The sequence below is a fragment of the Lutra lutra genome, chromosome 15, assembly GCF_902655055.1.
Source record: "Lutra lutra chromosome 15, mLutLut1.2, whole genome shotgun sequence".
NCBI lineage: Eukaryota > Metazoa > Chordata > Mammalia > Carnivora > Mustelidae > Lutra > Lutra lutra.
Genome location: NC_062292.1, coordinates 59,867,695 through 59,894,020, shown reverse-complemented (window position 1 = coordinate 59,894,020; position 26,326 = coordinate 59,867,695). Strand labels below are relative to the sequence as shown.

Genomic DNA, 26,326 nt, shown 5'->3' with positions numbered 1-26,326 from the left:
CACATTTAATCCTCTTACTTTTGACCCCTCTTTCATGTGAGTTCATCAATGTTCCTCATGCAAAGTGACACCAGTGTGTCCCCAGAGCCACCTCTTCTGCGAGGGAAAAAGACACTGTTGCCCAAATTTGGGGGGTGGTGGTGGTGTCAAATCCCTTAAACTCAAAGCTAAAACTTAAAGAGAAAAAAAGATTTCGAGGAAGCGATTAAGAGGTTAAGCTGATTTATTTTGGTCAGGACCACCAGCCACGCCCCGGAGGCTTGCGCAGTGCGCCCTTGAGCTAAGCAAAAATATGAAGGTTTTGTACCATGAATTACTAGAGTAAAGTGACATTGTTTCACATTCTCCAAAGTGACATGTCTTTTTGACTGCTCACCTCATCCAGCCACCACCCCCTCGTCCCGGTCTCCACTTGCCTTTAAAGCCTCGCATCTTCCCACCCGGGCACACTAACGCGTAAAACCCGGACCAACCCAAAGGCAGGGTAGCACACCACCGTCACTTCCGGGGTCGACCGCGCAGGGCGTCGCCTCCGCCGCGGAAAGGGGAGTTAGGGGCGGAGCCGCGTCTGCGTGCAGCCAGAAAGCGCCGGCGGACTTTGCGCATGCTCGCACGAAGGCGTCTCTAACTTCGCTTCCGGTGGGGGGGGGGTCGCTCACATGGTGCTTGAGTTACGGAATTACGTTCAGAGCTGCGGGAAGGATTGTGCCGCGTCTTCTGTCCTTCAGTCATTGCCAGCATTCAAAGTAGAACCTGAAGGTCTGTGGTAGGATTCACCAATGTTCTGCTGATACTTTCTCCTGATGTCCTGAAACCTTTATTTCTGAGAACGTGGCGGAAGGGGCGAAGAAGCACCTATGGTTACCGCGGCAACTGCGCGGCACCAACTCAGTTTTTGAGAATTTGGGAAGGGAGAGCTTATGTAAGGGCTCGTTAAAACACGTGGGCGTCGGATGCAAATTTAACTTCAAACCCATGCCCCTAAACCACAGAATCTGCCTTTAAAAGGTGTACTCTGTCTGTGATGTGGAGTAGCACAATTGGAGGCGGGATAACTAGTTGGAAAGCTAATTAAGTGATGGAGACACAGTTTGAAGATGTCCTGAACTAGGGAAGTGGTTAGGACTGCGGAGAAGAGGGGAAACTGGAGTAATTCCAACAAGTAGTATCAGCAGGACCTAATAATCAGTTGGACGTGGGGAAAGAGGGACAAGGACCCTGAGCATCTTGAGGATGAAGTCCACACTCAGCTGGGTGTGTGGCTTTCTGGATTCGTTTCCCTTCATCCGTTCTGTCTTCTGACCCCCTCCTCTCCGCAGATGCGAGACTCTATTCATGCCAAGTAGTTTGATGTTCTAGTTCCTACAATATTGTCCTCACCTTTCTTAGGACGTTGGGTCAGGTTACGTAATTTAATTAAGCCCCTCATTTTTTTCAACATGAAAATGGAAGAAAATAATAGTACTTTCTTAGGATATTTATAAGGATTAAAAGAGATAATTTAGGGGCGCCTGGTGGCTCAGTGGGTTGAGCCTCTGCCTTCGGCTCAGGTCATGATCCGGGCTCTGGTCATGGTCCCAGGGTCCTGGGATTGAGCCCCACATCTGGCTCTCTGCTCAGCAGGGAGCCTGCTCCGCCCCCCCCCCGCCCCCCCCCCCCCCGCCTGCCTCTGCCTACTTGTGATCTCTGTCTGTCAAATAAGTAAAATTAAAAAAAAATAATTTATATCCTTGATGTGTAGAGAGGGATTGATATATTAACTACTACTCCTATTAATATGCTTGTGTTGTTTTATTATGTGTCATTTTGCTGTTACTTCCTCTAGACTTATGTGTTTTGGTTTTTTTTTATTAAGAAGCAGTATCTTAGTTATCTTTGTATGTTCTTGTAACAGGAGTAAAGTTTAAAAATTTTTTTAAAAGATCATTTATTTTGGGGCGCCTGGTTGGCTCAGAGGGTTAAGCCTCTGCCTTCAGCTCAGGTCATGATCTCAGGGTCCTGGGATCGAGCCCCGCATTGCATCGGGCTCTCTGCTCAGCCGGGAGCCTGCTTCTCCCTCTCTCTGCCTACTTGTGATTTCTGTCAAATAAATAAATAAAATCTTTTAAAAAACATTTATTTTGGCTGTTGCTGACATAATTCTATTTCTTACTTTAAAGAAGCTGCCTGGTAGAATTAATTTCACTGAACAAATGTTATTTATTAGGTAAAAAGGTGGCAGTATTTCTATATAACTAAGAAGGCTGTGGAATAAGATGTACAAAAAGTAACTGATATTCTCAATTTGAAACAGGTATGAGTGATTTCAGTGAAGAATTGATAGGGTCCAAGACAGAGGATGACCAGGAGGAATCGTGTGTATTCTCTGGTACAGGAATGTCTTTTCCTTGGCTCCAAAATCATATAGGGACTATTGGTAAGTAAAATAATGTACAGCCATCTTAACTTTAATGTAAGGAGATGATAAGATTCAATATGGATACAAAGTGAATAATCAAGTTGCTTTATTCAGTTTTCAAGATGGGACTATATGAGGGTTTTTGAGGCTGTAAGCAAAAAAATCAGAAAAAGAATACTTTTTTTTTTTTTTTTTTGCTACTTTTCCTTTGAACTAATAACAGTCTGTATTATGGTGCACTTTTTTTTTTCCTCTAACAATACTGGGCACTGATATGCCTAGCATTGGCCTAATACTGGAGATATATAGATGAAGAAGATATGGCCATTGAGGAGCACATACGTAGGAAGTGTTTTTAAGAAGTTTGTGTTGAATTGCACTGAAATTATGGGACGCCTGGTTGGCTCAGTTGTAGCCTCTTCTACCTTGATGCTTTTAAAATATAAAATGAGCCAAGAAAATACTCTTTAAAAAGGCACTGTTTGAGGCACCTGGGTGGCTCAGTTATTAAGTGTCTGCCTTTGCCTCAGGTCATGATTCCAGGGTCCTGGGATTGAGCCCTGCATCGGGCTCCCTGCCCAGTGGGAAGCCTGCTTTCCCCTCTCCCACACCCCCTGCTTGTATTCCCTCTCTCATTGTCTCTCTCTCTGTCAAATAAATAAAATCTTAAAAAAAAAAAGAATTGCATTGAAATTATTCCTAATAGAATTGATCTATAATAGGTTTCCAAAAAAGAATATTTCCCCATATAAATATAAGTATAAGCAAGTAGATATAAATAAGAGTTTTGTGGGCTATCTTTCCTGTAAGAATATATAAAAGAAGTGGTTATCTGTATATGGGCATGTTGGATGGTGTAGTTGTGGGAATATATTAGAATTGATGCTTATTGCCTTCAAATACATCTCTCCTAGCCTAGCCCTCTTTCCCCTTGACTGAGGTTCTTTAGCTTCTAGAACTTGCTCCAATTTCTTTATCTTTTAGTGTAAATATTATGTCATTTAATTATTTCAGGAAATTCATCCTCAAATCCATGTGCTGGGCATTTTAGAGATGAGAGAAATGAATTTCAAAGAAGTTAAACTCTATTATGTTGGTCTCAGGAGTTCAACCCAGGTCTGTTGAATCTCAGAGCTTATACTTCCAATAACAAATATACTTTTTAAATGAGATAATATACGTAAAGTGCCTAGCACAGAGTCTCACGCTCAGTGAGTGTTGGAAAAATAACTTCTTTCCTCTCATTTTATTTTTGCTAATGAATGCACGTGGTTCAAACAAGGTGTGAATGGATGGCCCTCAGAGGGAGTGCTGTTTTCTCCCACAGTAGGGATAGTCCCGTAGTCACTGAAGTTCCTGCTAGTTAAGACATGGTTGGGCGTGTTTCTGTTATCAGTGTTCTACAGAGAGCTTGTGTCCGTCTAAAGCAGATAGGTTTAAGACCAGAATTTATATGCTTAGAAATGTTTCATAAGTTACGGATAGCCTTTTTTTTTTTTTTTTTAAGATTTTATTTATTTGTCAGAGAGAGAGGAGAGCGAGCGAGCACAGGCAGACAGAATGGCAGGCAGAGGCAGAGGGAGAAGCAGGCTCCCCGCCAAGCAAGGAGCCCGATGTGGGACTCGATCCCAGGATGCTGGGATCATGACCTGAGCCGAAGGCAGCTGCTTAACCAACTGAGCCACCCAGGCGTCCCACGGATAGCCTTTTAAACCCAAACAACTTCATGTCTGCAATGAGAAAATAATTTCAGGTAATATTGACATTGTAGTAATCAATAACCATAATAGGAAAACAAAATTGCCTAGCAATTTTTTTTCTTCCTAGTAGATATCTTTCAGGGTTCTGAAGAGTATGCCCTCTACACTACAAACTTTGAAAGCAGGGGCCAATCTGGATTAAAACTATATGTTGAGTACCTAGAAGAATTGAGTACCTGGAATAGAACCTGATTCAAAATAGTGTTCAAAAAATACTTGTTGAGGGCACCCGTGTGGCTCAGTCAGTTAAATGTCTGCCTTTGGCTCAGGTCTTGATTCCAGGGTCCTAGAATCGAGTTCCACATTGGGCTCCCCGCTCAGGGGAGAGCCTGTTTCTCCCTCCTCTGCCCCCCGTCCCCACCGCTTGTGCTGTCTCTCTCTCTGTCAAATAAATAAGTCTTAAATGTATTCGTTGACTGACAAGTTTCCATGTTCTTTCAAGGGCATTAGAGATGGGTTGATGGCACTGGCTCTTTATTGTACCCTAGTCCATGTCAAAATTTCTTTTCCTAGGCAATTATTTTTGAAAGTGTATCAGCAGCAAATAGGATGATCTTTTGCTCATAAAAGAATGAAGTGAGAGATATTCCTGAGGTAACTAGGCTAAGTTGGAAGGCAGAAGTGGAAGTCCAATTTCCAGTCTGAGTGGTGAAAACTTGAGGGGGTAGGTGGGAGCGTGGCCTGAGGTCAGTTCTCCTTTGAGTGAATAAATGAGGTTTTAGAGAAGAAGTGCTCTGTCAGTTTTCCAGACTACCTCCCTGGTGCTGCTGCTGGTCCTGGGCAGCTCGTTTGTAGGTCTTGCTAAATGCAGCTTCTTAGAGAGCTAGGGCGGCGTAGTATTCTGCATTCCTGGTAAGATCCCAGGGATCCTAAAGGCTCTTCTTTCCAGGACCACACTGAATAGCAAGCATCAGGATCCCCAGGTGATGTGTTTGTATTTTGAGTCTGAGTTTGAGAAGCACTAGTGTAGAGCAGTAGTCTTCAAACTTCTTTGCTCGCTTTTCCTTTTTTTTTTTAATTATGTATTGCCCTGCATGGTTTTAAGATGCCATCAAAAAATCATATTGGAAGTTTAATAGTTGCCAAAGATATGATTTCTAACTTAGGTTGGCATTTTTAAATGATATTAGATTACTACTTTTACATATATATCCAGTGGAATCTAAACAGCATAGGAATGTGATATGCCTTTCATCATCCACTTAAAAATATTTATGAAGAAGATTTTAATTGATGGAGATTTTATACTGTTTATTTTCCTTTCATACTTCTATCTTTGTGATAAAACTGTATATTTACATTTAATTATTTTTTGTTAATATTCTAAAAGGCTTTAAGTATTAAAACTTCACCTGGAGTGGCACATCATAATTAGTAGTTATACATAGCTGATGAAAATAACATAAGTATTAAAAGTTGTATTAAAATACTCTCTCTCAGGGGCACCTGGGTGACTCAGTCTGTCCATCTGACTTTGGCTCAGGTTATGATCTTGGCATTCCTGAGATTGAGCCCCAAGTCTGGTTCCCTGCTCAGTGGGCAGTCTGGTTCCCCCTCTGCCAGCCTCCCACTCCTGCTCTTTCTTGCTCTGTCTTGAATATATAAATAAAATCTTTTAAAAAATTATCTCTCAAATAAAAAAATAAAATCTAAAAAAGTGGGGTGGGGGGTGCTTGGATTGCTTAGTCAGTTAGGTGTCTGCTTTGGCTTGGGTCATGATCCCAGGGCTCTGGGATTAGCCCTGCGTTGGGCTTCTACTCAAATGAGGAGCTTGCTTCTCCCTCTTCCTCTGCTGCTCCCCCTGCTTATGGGCACATTCTCTCTCTCTCTCCCTCTTACATAAATAAAGTCTAAAAATAAATAAAAGTTTTGCTAAAATTTAAAAGTAAATTTAAATTTCTTCTTTGTTTTGATAAGTATGGTGATCCCTTTTTTCCAATTATTTCATAAATCTGTGAAGGAATATTATGTACTTCCAGAATGAGAAAAGATTTAGGGGCGCCTGGATGGCTTAGTGGGTTGAGCCTCTGCCTTCGGCTCAGGTCATGATCTCAAGGTCCTGGGATCAGCCCCACATCCCTCTCTCTGCTCAGCAGGGAGCCTGCTTCCCCCCCCCCCCCACCTGCCTGTCTGCCTACTTGTGATCTCTCTGTCAAATAAATAAATAAAAATCTTTAAAAAAAAAAAAAAAAGGAAAAGATTTAGCTTCAGTTCTGCTTTGTTTTCATTGATATAATTCTGAGAAATCTTAGTTACATAAGTAAGTAGATGGCACTAGATAGAGTGTAATTATAGCAATGTATCAGGTTTTTGAATTCTTGAAACGCTCGTGAAGAAATTGCATAGTGCTCTATTATAAAGAATTATTAGATCCTTTCACACTTTTTTTTTTAAAGAACTATTTATTTACTTGAGAGAAAGAGAGAGAGTGTGTGCCAACTGGGGAAGGGAGAGGTAAAAGAGAGAGAATCCCAAGCCCACTCCCCGCGGAGCTCAGAGCTGGATGTGGGAGCGTTTGTTTCAAGTGAAGCTAGCTTTGATATGAGGGATGGGCTGGGTTTAGTAATAACTACTGTTCCACTTGTTAAAACTTCTGCTTATCAGGGTGCCTGGGTGGCTTAGTGGGTTAAGCAAATGCCTTCAGCTCAGGTCATGATTTTGGGGTCCAGGGATTGAGCCCCACATCAGGTTCTCCACTCAGTGGGGAGTCTGCTTCTCCCTCTCCCTCTGCCCTTTCCCCTTGCTTGTGTGCGTGTGCTCTCACTCTCTGCCAAATAACTAAATAAATCTTTGAGGGGGGGGGAATGACTACTAGAAATAACAAGGGAAAGAACTCTGTTAAAAAAAAAAAAAATGAGGGGCGCCTGGGTGGCTCAGTGGTTAAAGCCTCTGCCTTCGGCTCAGGTCATGATCCCAGGGTCCCGGGATCGAGCCCCACATCGGGCTCTCTGCTCAGCAGGGAGCCTGCCTCCTCCTCCTCTCTCTCTCTGCCTGCCTCTCTGCCTACTTGTGATCTGTCTGTCAAATAAATAAAAATCTTTAAAAAAAAAAATGAAACCTGCTTATCCGAAATTAGTTTTTTAAACTTGAATTGGGATCGCTGTGGGTAAAAACTCGTCTCTTTTTAATCTATAGCAAGTGGAGGAAAAAAGGAGAAGGATTTTGCCCAGACAACAAGTGCTTGTTTGAGTTTTATCCAGGAAGCACTGCTGAAGCACCAGTGGCAGCGAGCTGCCGCGTACATGCACAGTTACCTCCAGATCCTGGAGGACTCGGACAGCCACAAGAGGCAGGCCGCTCCCGAGGTAAGTGACTAACGGACGTGTGAGTCTGCCAGGGGCCATCACAGACCCGGGGCCTTTCTGCCTGTGCAGCTCTGTCCTGAAGTGTCTTTGCGGGATCTCAAATTGATTTTTCTAGAAGTTACTTAAAGTAGTTTTGGGTGGAGAGTTTGTATTGGGATGTAATTTCTCGCACTTCTTTTTACTTACTAGGATTTTAAAGGCTACTCAGAATAGTTTGAACTCTCGGATTCCCCTTCCTTCCTTCCTTCCTTCCTTCCTTCCAGTATTCTTCCTTCTTTCCCTGTGTCATTATTTTCCCCTCAGTGGAATGATGGTCCCTATCCTACAGACATGGTATTTCTGCCATCTTAAAGTCTCTTGACACCCCACTTCCTTCACAGGTGTGCCCCGGTTTTCCACTTCTGCTTTCAGCAAAACTCCTTGAAAGAATGTGTATACTGGTTCTCTCTAAACCCTCTCCAGTTAGGCCCCCCGACAGCCAGCATCACCATTTCTTCCACATTATCTTGTCAAGGTCAACAGTGCCCAGTCCTCAGTGCTCAGTATAACCTGCTCTGTCAGCAGGATTTGAGATAGTAGGTCGCTCCCTCCTGTGTGATAAACTGTTCATCCAGCTACCAGGACACCGCAGTCTCTCTCAATTTTTTCTCGCCTCACTGGCCTTCTCTGCCTCCTGTGAAGGCTCCTCTTCTCCCTGGCCTTTGGACTTGGGAGTTTCCCAGAACTCAGTCCTTTGTCCTCTTCTTTATCTGAACTCACTCCTGATGAGCTCATTCAATTTCATGGCCTTATGATAGATGATTCCCATTTGTATATCTGTAGTCCCCGTTCCGGCTTCCAGCTGTCTTTTCCCCATCACCGCTCGGATATCTAACAGCCCTATCACACTGACATCTCTAAAATGATCTTCTTTTTTTTTTTTTTTTAAAGATTTTATTTATTTATTTGACACAGAGAGAGAGATCACAAGTAGGTAGAGAGACAGACAGAGGAGGAGGGGAAAGCAGGCTTCCCGCTGAGCAGAGAGCCTGATGGGGAACTCGATCCCAGGACCCTGAGATCATGACCTGGGCGGAAGGCAGAGCCACCAGATGCCACTCTGAGCCACCCAGATGCCCCCTCTAAAATGATCTTCTGTTCTTCACCATCAAACCTAATTTTCCTCATCGCAGGTGATGGTTATTTTACGTATCTAATCACTGAGGCCAGACTCTGAAGTTCTCTTTCTTTCATGCCCCATATCCAAACCGTGAAAAATCCTGTTGGCTTTCCATTCAGAATTCAGTCTGAGGGGCACCTAGGTGGCTCAGTTGGTTAAGTGTCTGACTTCGGTTCAGGTCATGATCCCGGGGACCTGGGATTCAGCCCCCATGTCAGGCTCCCTGACTCTGCTTGTCCCTTTCCCTCTGCCCCTCCCCAACTCATGAGCTCTCGTGCATGCCCTCTCTCTCAAATAAATAAAATCTTAAAAAAAAAAACGCAGTCTGAATACTACCCGACACCTACATTGCCGCACATTGATCCAAGCCACTGTCCGCCCTCCCTTAGGTGACTGCTTGCCCTCCTGCACCCCCGAGTCTCTTTTCTACATAGTGACCAGGGTGATCCTTTACAAAAAAAGTTTTATAATTAACACACCATACAGTTCACGTATTTAAATTGTACAATTCATTATTTTTTCACGTATCCATGGAGATGTGCAGCCTTTACCACCATCTAAATTTCAGACATTTTTGCTCCCCCGTCCCCAAACCTGTGCCCATTTGCAGTCACTTGCTGTTCTGCCCCTCCTTAGCCCACTCCCCAGCCCTTGGCAAGCACGAATCTACTTTATATTCCATGTAAGTGTGTTTTATCATATATGGCCTTTGCGCATGACTTCTTTCCTCCAAACAATGTTTTCAGGTTTAGCCTTATTGCAGTATGTATTAGTACTTCATTCCTTTTTTTTTTTTTTTTTTTTTTTTTCTGAGAGAGCAAGAGAGTGTGCACATTCAAGGGGAAATGGCAGAGGGGGGAAGAAGAGGGGCATGCAGACTCAGGGCTCAGCACAGAGCCCAGTGCACGGCTCTGAGATCATAACCCGAGTGGAAATTGGGTTGAACGCTCCACTGACTGAGCCACCCAGGTGCCCCTGTACTTCATTCCTTTTTTTATTACGAAGTAATATTTCATCACGCTTTATGTATTGCTTTATCAGTTGTTAGGCACTTGGGTTGTTTGCACTTTGGGTTATTATGAATAATGCTGCTATGAACATTCGTGTATGTGTTTTTGTTAGGGATGTTTATTGAAATTTCTCTTGGGTATGTTCCTAGGAGTGGAGGGCTGGGTCAGATAGTAACTGTGTTTAACCTCTTAAGGAACTACCAGACTGTTTTCCAAAGTGGCTGCACCATTTTACATTTCCCCCAGCAATCTGTGAGCATCCCTTTTTCTCCACATCCTTGCCAACTTTTGTTGTTGTCTGTCTTTCTGATGATAGCTGTCCTAGTGATTGTGGAGTGGTATCTCATTGTGGTTTTGAGCTGTATTTCCCCAGTGACTCAGGATGCAGCATGATCCTTTTAAAACATAGGTCAGGTCATGTCACTTTTGTGCTGAAAACTACAGTGACTTCCCATTTCACGCAGAGTAACAGCCAACGTCCTCACGAGTGCCTGCAAGTTCTGTATGGTCTGCTCACTCCCTTTCCCCCTTTGACCTCTCTAACCTCTCTAACCTCATGTCCTAATTCTCAGATACTTGCTTCTTTTTTTCCTCCAACCTCACTAGCTCCCTGTTCTTGCTTGAACGGGGCCGTATGTACTTTGGCTTGATTGCCTTTGCCTTACGTGGAAAGGTCTTTCTTCAGATGTCACTTTGATATCCATCAAGTCTCATTTTCAGTGAGGCCTGCCGTGACTGTTTAAAATGGCAACTCCAGGGGCCCCTGCGTCGCTCAGTGGGTTAAGCCTCTGCCTTTGGCTCGGGTCATGATCTCAGAGTCCTGGGATCGAGCTCTGCGTCGGGCTCTCTGCTCAGCAGGGAGCCTGCTTCCCTTCCTCTCTCTGCCTGCCTTTCTGCCTACTTGTGGTCTCTGCCTGTCAAATAAATAAATAAAATCTTTAAAAAAAAAAAATTAAAAAAATAATAAAATGGCAACTCCATACCACGCCCCCCCCACTTTCTAGCTGTCACTCCTGATCCCCTTTGCCTGCTCCGTTCTTTTCCCACAATACTTGCAATTTAATTATTCTGTTTCTTGGTTATTGTCTGTCTCTCTACAGTAGAATGTAAATTTCATGAGGGGAGGGGTCTAGAACAGGGCTTGGCATATACACTTTTAAATTTGTTCTGTAAAATATGGTTTATTCATAAATAACTTCACATGAATATCTCAAGTAGCTTTTACTAATACAGTAAACATTACACCATTTAGATATTTAGTAGAGCCAAAAAAAAATCTGATCAAAGAAAATTTAACTATTGGTTGAAAATTTAGTTTATGGACAAAGCTGTGTGCATCCATGAAATACTGGACAAGTTATATGTTCTTTCTGTTGAAAATTTGTGTTATAAAATGAAGGATTTTAATCATTGGTGTTCAGACACTTGTCTGCCTCTTTTTTTTAAACACTTTATTTATTTATGTGAGAGAGAGAAAAAGGGATAGAGACGAATGGGGGGGCGGGCCAGAGGGAGAGGGAGAAGTAGACTCTCTGCTGAGTGCTCTGCCCCACAGGGGGCTCCATCCCATGGCCCCAAGATCACAGCCTGAGCCAAAGTCAGCCACTTACCCAGCTGAGCCACCTAGGTGGCCCTGTCTGCCTCTAACTGAGTTAGCTGAGGCTTTTGTTGAAAATACAGATTCTTGGGGCACCTGGGTGGCTCAGTTGGTTGAGTACTTGCCTTGGGCTCAGGTCATGATCCCAAAGTCCTGGGATCGAGCCCCACATCAGACTCCCTGCTGAGCGGGGAGTCTGCTTCTTCCGCTTCCTCTTCCCCGCTCCCCTGCTTTCATGCATGCCCCCCCTTAATAAATAAAATTCTTTTTTTAAAAAATGAAATACTTTTTTTTTAAGGATTTTATTTATTTATTTGACAGTCAGAGATTACAAGTAGGCAGAGAGAGAGGAGGAGGAAGCAGGCTCCCTGCTGAGCAGAGAGCCCAATGCAGGGCTTGATCCCAGGACCCTGGGATCATGACCTGAGCCGAAGGCAGAGGCCTTAACCCACTGAGCCACCCAGGTGCCCCCAAAAATGAAATACTTTAAATTGGGGTAAGAGAAACAGAGACTCAGTTCCATGAAAAAGAAAGGCTCCAAGTTCTGTCACTGCCATTTTGGTGCTTTGGGGAGAAAATATATTTTATTAAAATTTGACTGTAGCTGATAACAAATTTTAAGTTGGAGTTCTAAATATAGATTAAATATAGTCAAGAGTTATCGAGCTTGATGGATCTCAGGAAACATATAGTCCATTGCTCTCATTTTGTGGATAATAAAGATGAGACCAAGAGCAGTGGAGAAGCCATTGTTAATAGAAACCAAGTTTTCTGCCTTAAATATTCTTGCTCTCATACTAATTAAAAATTCTATCTTCAATATGGGTCTTAACTTCTTACCTTCTTTAGACTACAAACTTTAAAAGTGCACTAGTATAGCCATCTGCTATTTTAATTTAATGGATGGAAGAAGCTTTACCACATAAGATATAATAGTTTTACTGGGTGTAAGGAGAAACAGCAAAATGTCGACAGTAGTGGTATCCAGGGAAATGAATTACTGGTTGTAAGCAGAGAAAAATACAGCATTCTTAGACAGAAATTTTTTAAGGCAAGGATTTTAAAATTTCATTCGTAATTTCTGTTTTGACAGATTATTTGGACGCTTGGAAGTGAAATTCTATTTTATCATCCCAAAAGCAACATGGAGACTTTCAATACCTTTGCTGACAGGATGAAAAACATTGGTGTCATGAATTACTTAAAGGTGAGAATGCGGGTTTTGTGAATTTACATTTGCAGTGTTAATTTTTTAAAGAAATCGTCTCAGTAATAAGGTAGGTAATAACGTAAAAGGTATGGAAAAGGGTAGGACACCTGGAAAGATAAAAGAGGATGAAAGGAAGTGTTGTGAAAACCATTTGCTTCTCCATTTCCTGCTTCCGTACCTTGTTCTCTGAGAGAAAATACCTTCTCTTTGATTATCTGTGAGGGCCAAAACCAGTCCTTGAACAATGGCCCTCATGCTTTATTATGGTGATGGGCCAAATCCTAATCTTTTAGCTTTAGTCATTTCCGTCATTTGTTTATTAAGTCATTCCCTAGGAATTGGTGCTTTTGGAAAAAGGAAAGAGCTAAAACAAACTGGGAATTTGAATGTGTGGGAACGGGTTTTTCCCCAGCCTTATGAAGATAATAATCAACATATAACATTGTGTGAGTTTAAGACTTACAGTGTGGTGATTTGACCCATGTGTGTTGTTTTTTATTTATTTATTTATTTATTTATTTATTTATTTATTTGACAGAGAGATCACAAGTGGGCAGAGAGGCAGGCAGAGAGAGAGGGGGAGGCAGGCAGAGAGAGAGGGGGAAGCAGGCTCCCTGCTGAGCAGAGAGCCCGATGCGGGACTCGATCCCAGGACTCCAAGATCATGACCCGAGCCGAAGGCAGAGGCCTAACCCACTGAGCCACCCAGGTGGCCCAACCCATGTTTTTATTGTTAAACGTTTACCGCATAAGGTTAGTTAACACATCCTTCACCTCACATAGTACCATTTTTTGTCATTGCTATGGTGAGAACATTAAAGCTCTACTCTCATAGCAACTTTAAAGTATCCAATCCAGTGTTATGATGATGGTTACCATCCCATTCATTAGATCCCTGGAACGTATTCATCTTCTCACTGAAAGTTTGTACCTTTTGACTTATATCTCACCATGTCCTCTACCCCCCAGCCACCATTCTACTCTCTCTGAGTTTGATGGTTTTAGATTCCACATGTAAGTGGTGAAACTGTTAAGAGTGGGTTAGTATAAGAATAGCCATCTTGAAGGCCAGGAAGCCATTTTACTGAGCATCCCTAACCAGCCCACAGGGCGTACGGGACTTGAGACAAGAGAAAGTAGCTAAAACCTGAAAAAACAACTTAATCATATACCACCAGGGCGGTTAAGTGATGGCGCTACAGGGACCAAATGTTGAAGAAAAACAAATAGTTAACTTGTAGAGATCACAATCCTGCTAGACTGGAATCCCTTTGGTTTGCAAATGTCCTGGTGATTTACAACAAAAAGGCCATCTCTTCAATGGCCCAATTTCCAGAGACAAATGGCTCAGTGCCTCGAGGCCAAAGGTCGCCCTCCCCACCTCAAAACTGTGGGAGGCTGAAGCAGAAGTAAATGTAGTTAAGGTGAAAGTTCTTCTAAATCTCACTTAACCGCCAGGGTGACACCGGGGTGGCAAAAAGGTTAAATGAAGTTAAACTGTCAAAGTGGGTCACAAGAGATGTATGTATCCATGAAGAAGTGCCTTGAAGATGCTATATAAACCCTCGGCTTTGAGTGCTCGGGGTCCTTGTGGAAACCTGCTGTGCCGGGCGGATACTTGGACCCCAGCGAGCTGGAGATCAACCTCGCTGTGTGAGCTGCATTATCGAGAGTGTTCTCTAAGTGAGGGGTGGTCGACTCCGTACCCTAACAAAAGCATGCAGTATTTGTGTTTTCTCTGACTTATTTCAGTTGACATAATATCCTCAGAGTCCATCCACCACTTGTTAACCAAAAATGGCAGGATTTTCTTCCTTTTTTTTTTTAACTGAATTATAATCCATTGTGCATATGTATTTATGCAGACATATATGCTATTTTATGTATTCATCTGTGAGATGGACACATAGCTGTTTCCATGTCTTGGCTATTGTGAATAACACTACAGTGAACGTGGGAGTACGGAAATCTCTAAGATAGTGATTTCATTTCTTTTGGATATAGATCCAGAAGTGGAATTGCTGGATCATATGTAGTTCTACTTTTAGTTTTTTTGAGAAACCTCTATCCTGTTTTCCATAGTGGCTGTATTTACATTCTTATCAATAGGGTACATGGGTTCCATTTTCTCCAATTTTAGGCAGCGTTTGTTATCTCTTATTTTGGTAATAGCCATTCTGATAAGATAGCTCATTCTGGTTTTGATTTGCATTTCCCTAATGGCTGGTGATGTTGAACACCTTTTTATGTACTTGTTGACCAATTGTGTGTCTTTGGAGAAATGTCTATTCAAGTCCTCTGCCCATTTTTGTAATTGGATGTTTAAAATAAATATGTGTGTGTGTGTGTGTGTGTGTGTGTGTGTATTTATTTATATTTATAGATATATTTAGGTTTTATTTATTTATCTCTATACCCATCATAGAGCTCGAACTCACAACCCTGAGATCAAGAGTCATATACCCCACTGACTGAGCCAGCCAGGCACTCCTGGTTTTTTTTTTTTTTTGCTATGGAATTGTATGAGTTCTTATTTACCTTGGATACTAACCCCATATCAGTTATGTGACTTGCAGGTATTTTCTCCCAGTCCGTAGACCACCTTTTCATTTTGTTGATTGAGTCTCTTGCCGTACAGAAGCCTTTTAGGTTAATACAGTCCCATATGTTGATTTTTGCTTTTGTTGCTTGGGGTTTTGGTGTCATATCCAAAAAAAAATCATTGCCTGGACTGATGTCAGGGACCTTTTTTCCTTTGTTTTCTTCTTGGAGTTTTATGGTTTCATGTCTTAACATTTAAGTCTTTAATTCATTTTGAGTTAGTTTTTGTGAGTGGTATAAGAGAGAGGACCAATTTCATTATTCTGAGAATGTCCCGATTTTCCCATCACCTTTTATTGAAGAGACCATCTTTTCTCTCAAGTATTCTTGGCTTCCTTGTCAAATATTGTTGACCATACATATGTGGTTTTATTTCTGGGTTTTTTATTCTGTTCAGTTAGTCCATATGTTTGTTTGTTTGTTTGTTTTTTTAAAGGTTTTATTTATTTATTTGACAGAGATCACAAGCAGGCAGAGAGGCAGGCAGAGAGAGAGGAGGAAGCAGGCTCCCTGCTGAGCAGAGAGCCCGATGCAGGGCTCGATCCCAGGACCCTGAGATCATGACCTGAGCTGAAGGCAGAGGCTTTAACCCACTGAGCCACCGAGGCACCCCCATATGTTTGGTTTTCTTTTTAAGATTTTATTTATTTATTTGACAGACAAAGATCACAGTAGGCAGAGAGGTAGGCAGAGAGAGAGAGAGGAATGGAAGCAGGCTCCCTGCTGAGCAGAGAGCCGGATGTGGGGCTCGATCCCAGGACCCCGGGATCATGACCTGAGCTGAAGGCAGAGGCTTTAACCCACTGAGCCACCCAGGCACCCCCATATGTTTTTTTTTTTTTTAAAGATTTTATTTATTTATTTGACAGACAAAGATCACAGTAGGCAGAGAGGTAGGCAGAGAGAGAGAGAGAGAGAGGAAGGGAAGCAGGCTTCCTGCTGAGCAGAGAGCCGGATGTGGGGCTCCATCCCAGGACCCCGGGATCATGACCCGAGCCGAAGGCAGAGGCTTTAACCCACTGAGCCACCCAGGCGCCCCCTATATGTTTGTTTTTATGCGAGCACAATACCACTTGAATTACTATAGCTTTATAATATAGTTTGAACTAGAAAGTGTGATGCCTCCAGCTTTGTTCTTTCTCAGGATTGCTTTGGCTATTTGGGGTCTTTTGTGGTTCCATACAAATTTTAGGATTTTTTTTCCCCTGTTTTTGTGAAAATGCCACTGGAATGTTGACAGGATTACATTGGCTTCATGGATGGCTTTGGGTAGTATGAACATTTTAGCAATATTAACTCTCATTCCATTCATAAAACTGTGTTAATATTCCTAATGTGTAGGTGGAACTTCCTCTCCAGATTTTTTTTTTTATTAAAATCTCATCCAAAAACATTGAGGTGTTTCCAGAATGTTAGATACCTCCCTCTTTGTAGTATATATTTCACTGAAAGAGTACTTTTTCAATAAAGCTTTAAAATGCTTTGCTTTTTATTTTTTTTTCAATATCTCTAAATAAAGTTATTGAAACACAGCCATACCCATTCACTTTGTTGTCACAGCTGCTTTTAGCATGACAGATGACAGAGTGGAGTAATTGTGACCGAGACCATATGGCCTGCAAAACCTAAAATACTTACTCTGTGGTTCTTTGTTTTGTTTTGATTTTTCCTTTCTAATTTTTTTATTGCAGTAAAATATGTATATACATATTTTATACATACCATACATAAATAACATAATAACATATTTTATAACATAAAATATGTTATTTTAACCAGTGTAAGTGTACAGGTCAATGGCATTAATGACATTCACAGTGTTGTGCAACCATTACCAGCATTTCCAAAACTTTGTCATCGTCCCAAATGTAAACCCTGTACCCATTAAGCAATTACTCCCCATTCCATCTTACATAATAGGAGGGTCAAATTTTAACTAAATTATTGGTTGGGTTCTTTTAAACCCATAGAATCTATTTAGTTGAAGTGAAGAAACCTGAAAGAAACCTATTTCACACTCCAGAGTCTGAGGATGATAATTAGGATAGGCAGTTAAACATTTCTTGTTAATAATTTAAGAAAACCACTTACTGCTATCTTCCAGATAATGTGCTAGACTTAGACATTGCCGCAGAGGGAGACAGCCATGTACGTGGAACAAATTACCCATATCAGAGTAGAAATGCCAGATACAGTGAGAAGGCAAAGGAGGGGAATGGTCAGCTCTCTGGAATTGGGGAGTGCTGGGAGTAAATGAGTAGGGGAGTCAGGGAAGGAAGTGATGTTTCAGAAGAGGCTGAAAAAGTGAGTGGGTGTTCACTGGGAGTATTAGGGGAGAGGATGGGTGGGAATGGCAGGGTTGACAAGAGTTTGATAGCCCTGCATCCAGTGCTTTGGTTACTCTAAAAGTCACTGGGTAGAAGCCAGGGGAAGTCGGCTGGGCCCTCTGTGTCATTCCCAAGGAGCTTAGATTTTATTCTGTGGGCAATGGGAGCCATTGAGGGGTTTTACACAAATGAGATTTCTTTGGCAGCCAAATGGAAGTGGATTGTAGTGGGAGCAGGAGTGGAGAGAGACCAGCTGAGAAATCGTTGTGATAGTTTGTGATGAAGGCCTTGAACTCTGACCCTTCTCACATGATTAACTGTACTTCCCATTATTCCCCTCTTTAGTGTCCTCCCTACCTGGGATGCTCATCCTTTGTGTATTTATTCTTATGGTTTCTGTATCAGGCACTGACTTTTCCATCTGAACCAATGCCATTCTTTAATGCTCCTTCTTAAGATGTTTTCTCTGAGCTTGTATGACATGTATAGAATAATCCTGCTATGGGCCAAAGTAGGTACTAGGTGGTATGCAAATATCTTATTTAATTCTCATAACAGCCCTCTGAAGGGTTAATAATTGTTCCATGTAACCCGTCAGACTCACAAAGGGCAAATAATATACTCAGCTATATGTAGCTTTAGGTAGCATCTGAACCAGGAGCCTCTGTTGTGAAAGCCCCTGTTTGTTTCGCTAGATCACACTGTCTTCTGTGAGTCTATATAATTTAGCTCATTTCCATAGTGTTAATTATTTCATGTATCTTTCCTCTGCTGAATTGACATTTTTGATGACAGAGACAATGTGGTTACATCATCTGTGTGCTACCAGGGTCTTAGCCCAGCATCTGTATTCACTGAGTTTTTGGATTAATGGCCATCTAATGACTTGTCTGTCTGGGCTTTTTCTTAAAATTGCAGATCTCCTTACAACATGCTTTATACCTTGTGCATCATGGAATGTTTGAAGATGCAAATAGAAATCTCAGTCATGCAGAGACATGGAGATACGGTGAAAAGTCGTCTTCCCAGGAAGTGTTAATCAACCTTATTCAGGCCTATAAAGGGCTTTTGCAGTATTATACTTGGTCTAAAAAGAAGTTGGAATTGTCTACACTTGGTAAGTGAAGAGGAATGTACGTGTGTCAATGACACTGAATCACAGGGACAGTCAAGATATTCACAGTCAAGATATTTTTTTAACTTAAATTCAATTAATTAACATACAGTGTAACCCAGTTACCCTCTTCCCTCGCCCGCCTCTCCTCCAGCAACCCTATTTGAACAAACTGAAACCAGTTTGTTTCCTATGATTAAAAGTCTCATAGTTTGTCTCCCTCTCTGATTTCATCTTGTTTTGTTTTTCCTTCCCTTCCCCTATTATCTTCTGTTTGGTTTCTTAGATTCCACACATATGATAATTGTCTTTCTGTGATTGACTTATTTCTCTTAGCGTAGTACCCGCTAGTTCCATCCATGTCATTGCAAATGGCAAGATTTCATTTTTTGATGGCTGCATAGTATTCCATTATATATATATATATCTATCTTCTTTATCCATTCATCTCTTGATGGACATCTGGGCTCTTTCCATTGTTTGGCTATAGTGGACATTGCTGCTATAAACACTGGGGTACAAGTGCCCCTACAGATCACTACATCTGTATCCTTGGGGTAGATACTTAGTAGTGTGATTGCTGGGTCATAAGGAAGCTTTATTTTCAACTTCTTGAGGAACTTCCATGCTGTTTTCCAGAGTGGCTGCACCAGCTTACATTCCCACCAACAGGGTAGGAGAGTTCCCCTTTCTCTGCATCCTCACCAACATCTGTTGCTCCCTGACTTGTTAATTTGAGCCATTCTAACTGGTGTGAGGTGGTATCTCATTGTGGTTTTGATTTGTATTTCCCTGATTCCAAGTGACGTGGAGCACTTTTTCATGTGTCTGTTGGCCATCTGGATGTCATCTTTGCCGAAATGTCTGTTCATGTCCTCTGCCCATTTCTTGATTGGATTATGTGTTCTTTGGGTATGGAGTTTGATAAGTTCTTTATAGGTTTTGGATATTATCCCTTTATCTGATAAGTCATTCACAAATATCTTCTCCCATTTTGTCGGTTGTCTTTTGGTTTTGTCTACAGTTTGCTGCACAAAAGCTTTTTATCTTGATGAAGTCCCAGGAGTTATTTTTGCCTGTTTCCTTGCCTTTGAGTGTTTCTAGGAAGAAGTTGCCGCTGCTGAGGTCACAGAGTTTACTGCTTGTGTTTTCCTTTATGTTTTTTTTTTTTAAGATTTTATTTATTTATTTGACTAGAGATCACACGTAGGCAGAGAGGCAGGCAGAGGGGGTGGGGGAAGCAAGCTCCCCGCCAAGCAGAGAGGCTGATGCAGGGCTCGATCCCAGGACCCTGAGACCATGACCTGAGCTGAAGGCAGAGGCTTAACGTACTGAGCCACCCAGGTGCCCTTCCTCTACGATTTTGATGGATTCCTCTCATATTTTTGTCTTTCATCCATTTCGAGTCTATTTTTGTGTATGGTGTAAGGAAGTGGTCTAGTTTTTATTCTTATGCATGTTTAAATATAAACACCATCTGTTGAACAGACTGTCTTTTGCCTGTCTTTTTTCCACTGGATGCTCTTTCCTGCTTTGTTGAAGATTAGTTGACCATAGAGTTGAGGGTCCATTTCTGGGTTCTCCATTCTGTTCCATTGATCTCTGTGTCTGTTTTTGTGACAATACCATACTGTCTTGATGATTACAGCTTTGTAATAGAGCTTCAAGTCCAGAATTGTGATGCCACCAGCTTTGGTTTTCTTTTTTTCAATATTCCTTTGGCTATTTGGGGTTTCTTCTAGTTCCATACAAATTTTAGGATTATTTGTTCCAGCTCTGTGAAAAAAGTTGATGGTATTTTGATAGGGATTGAAGGATTTACATTGAATGTATAGATTGCTCTAGTTAGCATAGACATTTTAATAATATTTGTTCTTCCAGTCCATGAACATGGAATGTTTTTCCATTTCTTTGTGTCTTCCTCAGTTTCTTTCATGAGTTGTCTATAGTTTTCTGAGTACAGGTCCTTTGCCTCTTTGGTTAGGTTTATTCCTAGGTATCTTACAGTTTTTGGTACAGTTGTAAATGGGATCGACTCCTTAATTCAACTTTCTTCTCTCCTATTGTTAGTGTATAGAAATGCAACTGATTTCTGTGCATTGATTTTATATCCTGCCACTTTGCTGAATTCCTGTACGAGTTCTAGCAATTTGGGGGTGGAGTCTTGGGTTTTCCACATAGAGTATGATACCACATCATCTGCCAAGAATGAGAGTTTGACTTCTTTGCTGATTCAGATGCCTTTTATTTCCTTTTGTTGTCAGATTGCTGAGGCTAGGACCTCTAGTACTATGTTGAATAGCAGTGGTGGTAGTGGACAACGGATACTCAGGATCCTAAGGAGTTACCTCATACCCCCACTCTGAAGCCTGGTTCTTCCCAAATACCGCAAAGAGCAGACATTTCTATTGATGTAAACTTCCTTGATCATCCTTTATAATATTTCTGTTTTTATCAAACTTTTCAGACAAAAATTAGATGTTTCATAAATTAAGTCCGTGACCATCTTAGATTTATTGCTTTTTAAAATATTTAAGAAAGATTACTAATTTTCCTGTAGACATTATTGCTTATAATAACTATTTCTTCCTGTGTGTTTAGAATGGAGTTTAGTTTGTTTTAAAGATGTTTGTTTATTTATTTTTACGTAATCTCTACACTCAATGTGGGGCTTGAACCCACGACCCTGAGATCAAGAGTTGCAGGCTTTTCTAACTGAGCCAGCCAGGCGCCCTGGTTGTATAATATTATTCATCAGAATAATATGTTTAGAGAATAGGGCAAGGTAAAGTTGTTTTATTTCTGTACAAAGGTCATAACAGATAGTTTTCTTGATTGACCACACCAAGAACTGGCTGTGTGTCCTTTCTTCTCAAATGGAGTTCCCTTTCTCTTACTTCCAATGGTAGTGGTGTCCTGTCCTCTCCACAGATTCATGTTTGATTCTCTGCATCTTCCTTCCCTTGTATAGTTTTTCTCCAAAGCTTTTCTAGGATTAACCCTTTTAATTTTCTCATCCTCCATCCCAGTCTCACTTTCTGCGTATATTGGCTCATAAGTATAAGCAGTGGTTCCTTACTATTCTGCTGCCATAAGCAGTATTTCCTTTGTGTTGTGGATGTGTAGGTTCCTGAATCTTAAAAATTCCTTCCCCTCTTTCTGAGTAGGATCTCTTCCGGGACAATTCTGAAATACTGTCTTCATCATAATAAGCTTGCCTCCCCATCTGGAATGCCATCTGTCCTGCAGGGCTCATTAGACCTGTCATTCCAGTGCCACGCCCTCATGTGTTAGCTGCACGTTCAACGTATATTGATCAGATCTTTACCACTTGCTCTTTAATTAATTGTCCTAAGTTTTTTCATACCTGTTTTATGTTGTCTCTCTTCTTCTAGACTAATCAGTCTTCTGAGGTCACGTACCTATCTTATATCTTTTGTTAACCTTGCCATAACTCCTGGAATAATATTCCTTTTAAAAAAGGCTTGTTGAGGGGCGCCTGGGTGGCTCAGTGGGTTAAGCCTCTGCCTTCGACTCAGGTCATGATCTCAGATCAAGCCCCACATCGGGCTCTCTGCTCAGCGGGGAGCCTGCTTCCCCCTCTCTCTCTGCCTGCCTCTCTGCCTACTTGTGATCTCTCTCTCTCTCTCTCTCTGTCAAATAAATAAATAAAATCTTCAACAAAAAAAATAAAATAGGGCGCCTGGGTGGCTCAGTGGGTTAAGCCGCTGCCTTCGGCTCAGGTCACGATCTCAGGGTCCTGGGATCGAGTCCCGCATCGGGCTCTCTGCTTAGCAGGAAGCCTGCTTCCCTCTCTCTCTCTCTCTGCCTGCCTCTCCGTCTACTTGTGATCTCTCTCTGTCAAATAAATAAATAAAATCTTTAAAAATAAATAAATAAATAAAATAAAATAAAAATAAATAAAAAAGACTTGTTGATCTTAATTGATGAGATGAATTTTAAAGTCAATATTTACCTTTTTCTTACACCCAATGGGGTAGAACTCAAGTAAACATTGATTAAAGCAGTTGGAACATGACATTTACACTGGTGGATGATTCAGTACCTTTCGGCAGCTAACACTTTGTTCTGTAGCAAGAAGAGATACAGATAGGGTAATGTCTGGAGCTCTTTACATGATCTTTAACCCTGAATGTCTGTTTAATAAGAAAAAAAGGTTAGGACTAGTTCTGTATAGCCAAACTCATGAGAACGTAGCACATGAATATGTATGTTTAGTGTTGGTTTGGGATTTTTCTCAATTGCTTTGGCCTGTCCTGGTTGGGTGTGATGCACTTGCTGTCCTGGTTGGGTTTGACCCCTTCCATGGTAAATCAACACTCAACTATTCTGACTTAGGTTTGCTTTTTTTCTTTTAAATTTTCTTTTTATAAAGTAGGTAGGTAATTTCTTACCTACTTTCCCTTTCTCAACTTATTTCTTTTTTTTTTTTTAATTTTTTTATTTTTTCAGCATAACAGTATTCATTATTTTTGCACCACACCCAGTGCTCCATGCAATCCGTGCCCTCTACAATACCCACCACCTGGTGCCCCCAACCTCCCACCCCCCACCCCTTCAAAATTCTCAGATCGTTTTTCAGAGTCCATAGTCTCTCATGGTTCACCTCCCCTTCCAATTTCCCTCAACTCCCTTCTCCTCTCCATCTCCCCTTGTCCTCCATGCTATTTGTTATGCTCCACAAATAATCTCACCTTATTTCTAAGTCCATATTGATATTTACTTAGTTGGTCCTCTGGGAGGAGAATACCAGTGCCTTTTGGAGGGAGGGGAGAGCTGTTTTTTTGCCCAAAAAGTGGCCAAAAATCAAAAGTATTTTGTTTCTGTAACTGTCTCTTTTGAAGGACTAACTTTCCTTAATTTAAACCTTTAAGATTGAAATAAAAATGCAGAAAAAGTGTTTAAAACAAATGCATGATTTGGTGCCTGGGTGTCTCGGTTGGGCATCTGCCTTCGGCTCAAGTCATGATCCCAGAGTCTTGGGACCGAGCCCCATGTTGGACTCCCTGCTCAGTGGGGAGTCTGCTTCTCCGTCTCCCTCTGCCTGCCACTTCCCCTGCTTGTGCTCTCTCTTTCTTTCTCTGTCAAATAAATAAATAAAATCTTCCAAAAAAAAAAAAAACCCAAAAACAAAAACCAAGCACATGATAAAATGAATAATTTAAAACAAGTATCTGGGGGTGGGTGCCTGGGTGGCTTAGTGGGTTAAGCCTCTGCCTTCGGCTCAGGTCATGATCTTAGGGTCCTGGGATCTAGCCCTGCATCAGGATTTCTGCTCAGCAGGAAGCCTGCTTCCCCCTCTCTCTCTGCCTGCCTCTCTGCTTACTTGAGATCTCTCTCTCTGTCAAATAAATAAATAAAATCTTTTAAAAAAATAAAATAAGACAAGTATCTGTGTAGCTACCACCTAGATTCATTCTTAAAGTTCCCCATGTGTGTACTTCCTCCCATTCTGTCTTTTGAGGGGTTGGGGGCAGGGAGAGTTTGTGAAGAATTAGTATTATTCTTTAAATGTTTAATATTTAATAATAATAAATAATTTAAATATAAGTTATTCTTTAAAATTCTTTCTTATTCTACTAGCAGATTCTTATTCTACTAGCAAAGCCATCAGGGCCTGAGCTTTTCTTGTGGATAGTTTATTGATTGCTATTACTATGAACAAAGCCCTCAATAATGAATGACTTTTAAGAGTCTCTTGTCTCTGGACAGATGAAGATGATTACGCTTACAACACAGCATCCCAGAGCATGCTCAACCACAGCTGCAAGACATCTGTAAACCTTGGTGCATTGATTCAAACTCCTGGAATTTGGGACCCTTTTGTCAAGAGTTACGTAGAGGCACGTAGCCTTCTCATAAACTTTTATTAGTGTCATTTTGTCATAGCCTTATTTTTATTGATCAGATGGTAACTAAATGGAGAAAATTGTTTTAAAAAAAGAGGGGTGCCTGGCTAGCTCAGTCAGTGGAGCGCACAACTCTTGATCTCCAGGTTGTGAATTTGAGCCCTGCGTTGGGTATAGAGAGTCCTTAAAACAAAATCTTAAATAAAGAAAGAAAAATTTGTAAAAATTAAAAAGAGAGAATATGTCTCTTTTTGGTCTGGAGAATTTTTATTTTACTAATACACTGTAAATGTTACTTTTTTTTCCCCCTTCATCACTGGATAATGTGTCATGGTCAAATATTTCTAAAATAAATAGCAATATAGTTTGTAAATGTTAAATTTATATTACTCTTACTGAAGTTAGAAGAAAAGCAGAGAGATACTTTACGATTTGGTGTGATAGAGAAGACCAGGGGACAAAAATCTGAAAGTGGGTCACAATATGTGGGATGGATGAAGACTGATGGCTTTTAGGAAGTTCATTAGGGAGCCATGCCATGTCCTCTCAAAGTCAGTGTGAAAGGACAGGGAGCCTTGGCACGGGCACTAGGAATAAATCTTCAAAGTAACTGGCTTTTTGAGAGTTTCCTGGATCCTAACATGATAATTATGTTGTCAAAAGATGACCTCTGAAACCACATGCTGCATATGAGTGGGAACGAAGGGGAAGGAATTCTAGTTCTCACGTGTTCCCTTTGTGGCTGAAGTTATATTGGGCACAGAGGTTAGTTGTGTCACATGGTCTTTTTCAGTTGTTTGTATGCCCTCCTTGGAAGACTTTGTTTCTGAGAGGAATCTGCATTTTTCAGTAACAAAAATGTGATAAGGAGGGTGTGGGAACCCACATAGGTCTTTGGTGTAAGTGATCTGTGTTCTATAGAGGTCATGACGTACGTTGGTGAGAGCAACCAGTGACATTACTATTTTTCCTTTACAGTAAGTACTTTTCATCATTTTAATTAATTTTTGTTCCCATCAATAGAATTAAGTTGTGCATTATCTTTCATACAGCTGTCTTACAGGATTTAACTAAGACATTTTGACTTATTTTATATAGATGCTGGAATTCTATGGGGATCGAGATGGAGCCCGAGAGGTGCTCACCAATTATGCCTATGATGAAAAGTTCCCATCAAATCCAAATGCTCATATCTACTTATATAACTTTCTGAAGAGAGAAAAGGCACCAAGAGAGAAACTGATAAGTGTGCTTAAGGTATAAAATGTTTATTTCAATGTTCGAACATGGTTGGGGATCTACTTTAAAACATCCTGGGGCGCCCGGCTCACTCAGTCGGTGGAGCATGCAACTCTTGATCTCAGCCCCATGTTGGGTGTAGAAATTGAGAAGGAAAAAAAAAGTAAATTTTGAAACATCCTTAGGTCATGCTTCCTAGCTCTGAAATTCTAGCACTCATAGCAAATGATTGTTTGTGCCCTGAGGTGGACATGTGAGGCTTGGGTGACCCTCCACTGCCATTCCCCCTCTACTCTCCCCAAGTTAGGCTGAGGGCAAAGGATCAGTATTTTGGAAACCCTTTGTCAACCTTTTGGGAACATTCTGCTTTGATACTTTTTGAAAATCAGCTTTATTAAAATTTAATTTACATACAGTAAAACACTTATTTTAAGTATACACTTGAATGTATTAAAAACAATTTATTGGGGCGCCTGGGTGGCTCAGTGGGTTAAAGCCTTTGCCTTCAGCTCAGGTCATGATCTCAGGGTCCTGGGATTGAGCCACGCATCGCATCGGGCTGTCTGCTCAGCAGGGAGCCTGCTTCCTCCACTCTCTCTGCCTGTCTCTTTGCCTACTTGTGATCTTTCTCTCTCTGTCAAATAAATAAATAATATCTTTAAAACAAAACAAAACTATTTATTTATTTATTTATAGAAGAAGAGAGGGGATGGGGAAGAGAGAATCTTTCATTGCG

General features: G+C 41.3%; 2 protein-coding genes across 3 annotated transcripts in view; one reads left to right on the top strand and one right to left on the bottom strand.

Moving 5' to 3' along the window:
* MIA3 (MIA SH3 domain ER export factor 3) overlaps positions 1–512 on the bottom strand; it is an 83,516-nt gene extending 83,004 nt beyond the window's left edge. The window contains exon 1 of one of the 2 annotated variants that reach the window (XM_047704269.1): positions 377–512. The gene's annotated coding sequence lies outside the window, so the exon portion shown is untranslated. The remainder of the gene's footprint in view (positions 1–376) is intronic. The other variant, XM_047704270.1, reaches the window with a different exon arrangement.
* Positions 513–606: 94 nt separating this feature from the next.
* TAF1A (TATA-box binding protein associated factor, RNA polymerase I subunit A) overlaps positions 607–26,326 on the top strand; it is a 32,519-nt gene continuing 6,799 nt past the window's right edge. Inside the window, exons 1-7 of the mRNA XM_047704278.1 lie at positions 607–759; positions 2,294–2,416; positions 7,294–7,463; positions 12,323–12,436; positions 18,286–18,484; positions 24,215–24,345; positions 25,450–25,608. Coding sequence (XP_047560234.1) covers positions 660–759; positions 2,294–2,416; positions 7,294–7,463; positions 12,323–12,436; positions 18,286–18,484; positions 24,215–24,345; positions 25,450–25,608 — 996 coding nt within the window. The 5' untranslated portion in view covers positions 607–659. The remainder of the gene's footprint in view (positions 760–2,293; positions 2,417–7,293; positions 7,464–12,322; positions 12,437–18,285; positions 18,485–24,214; positions 24,346–25,449; positions 25,609–26,326) is intronic.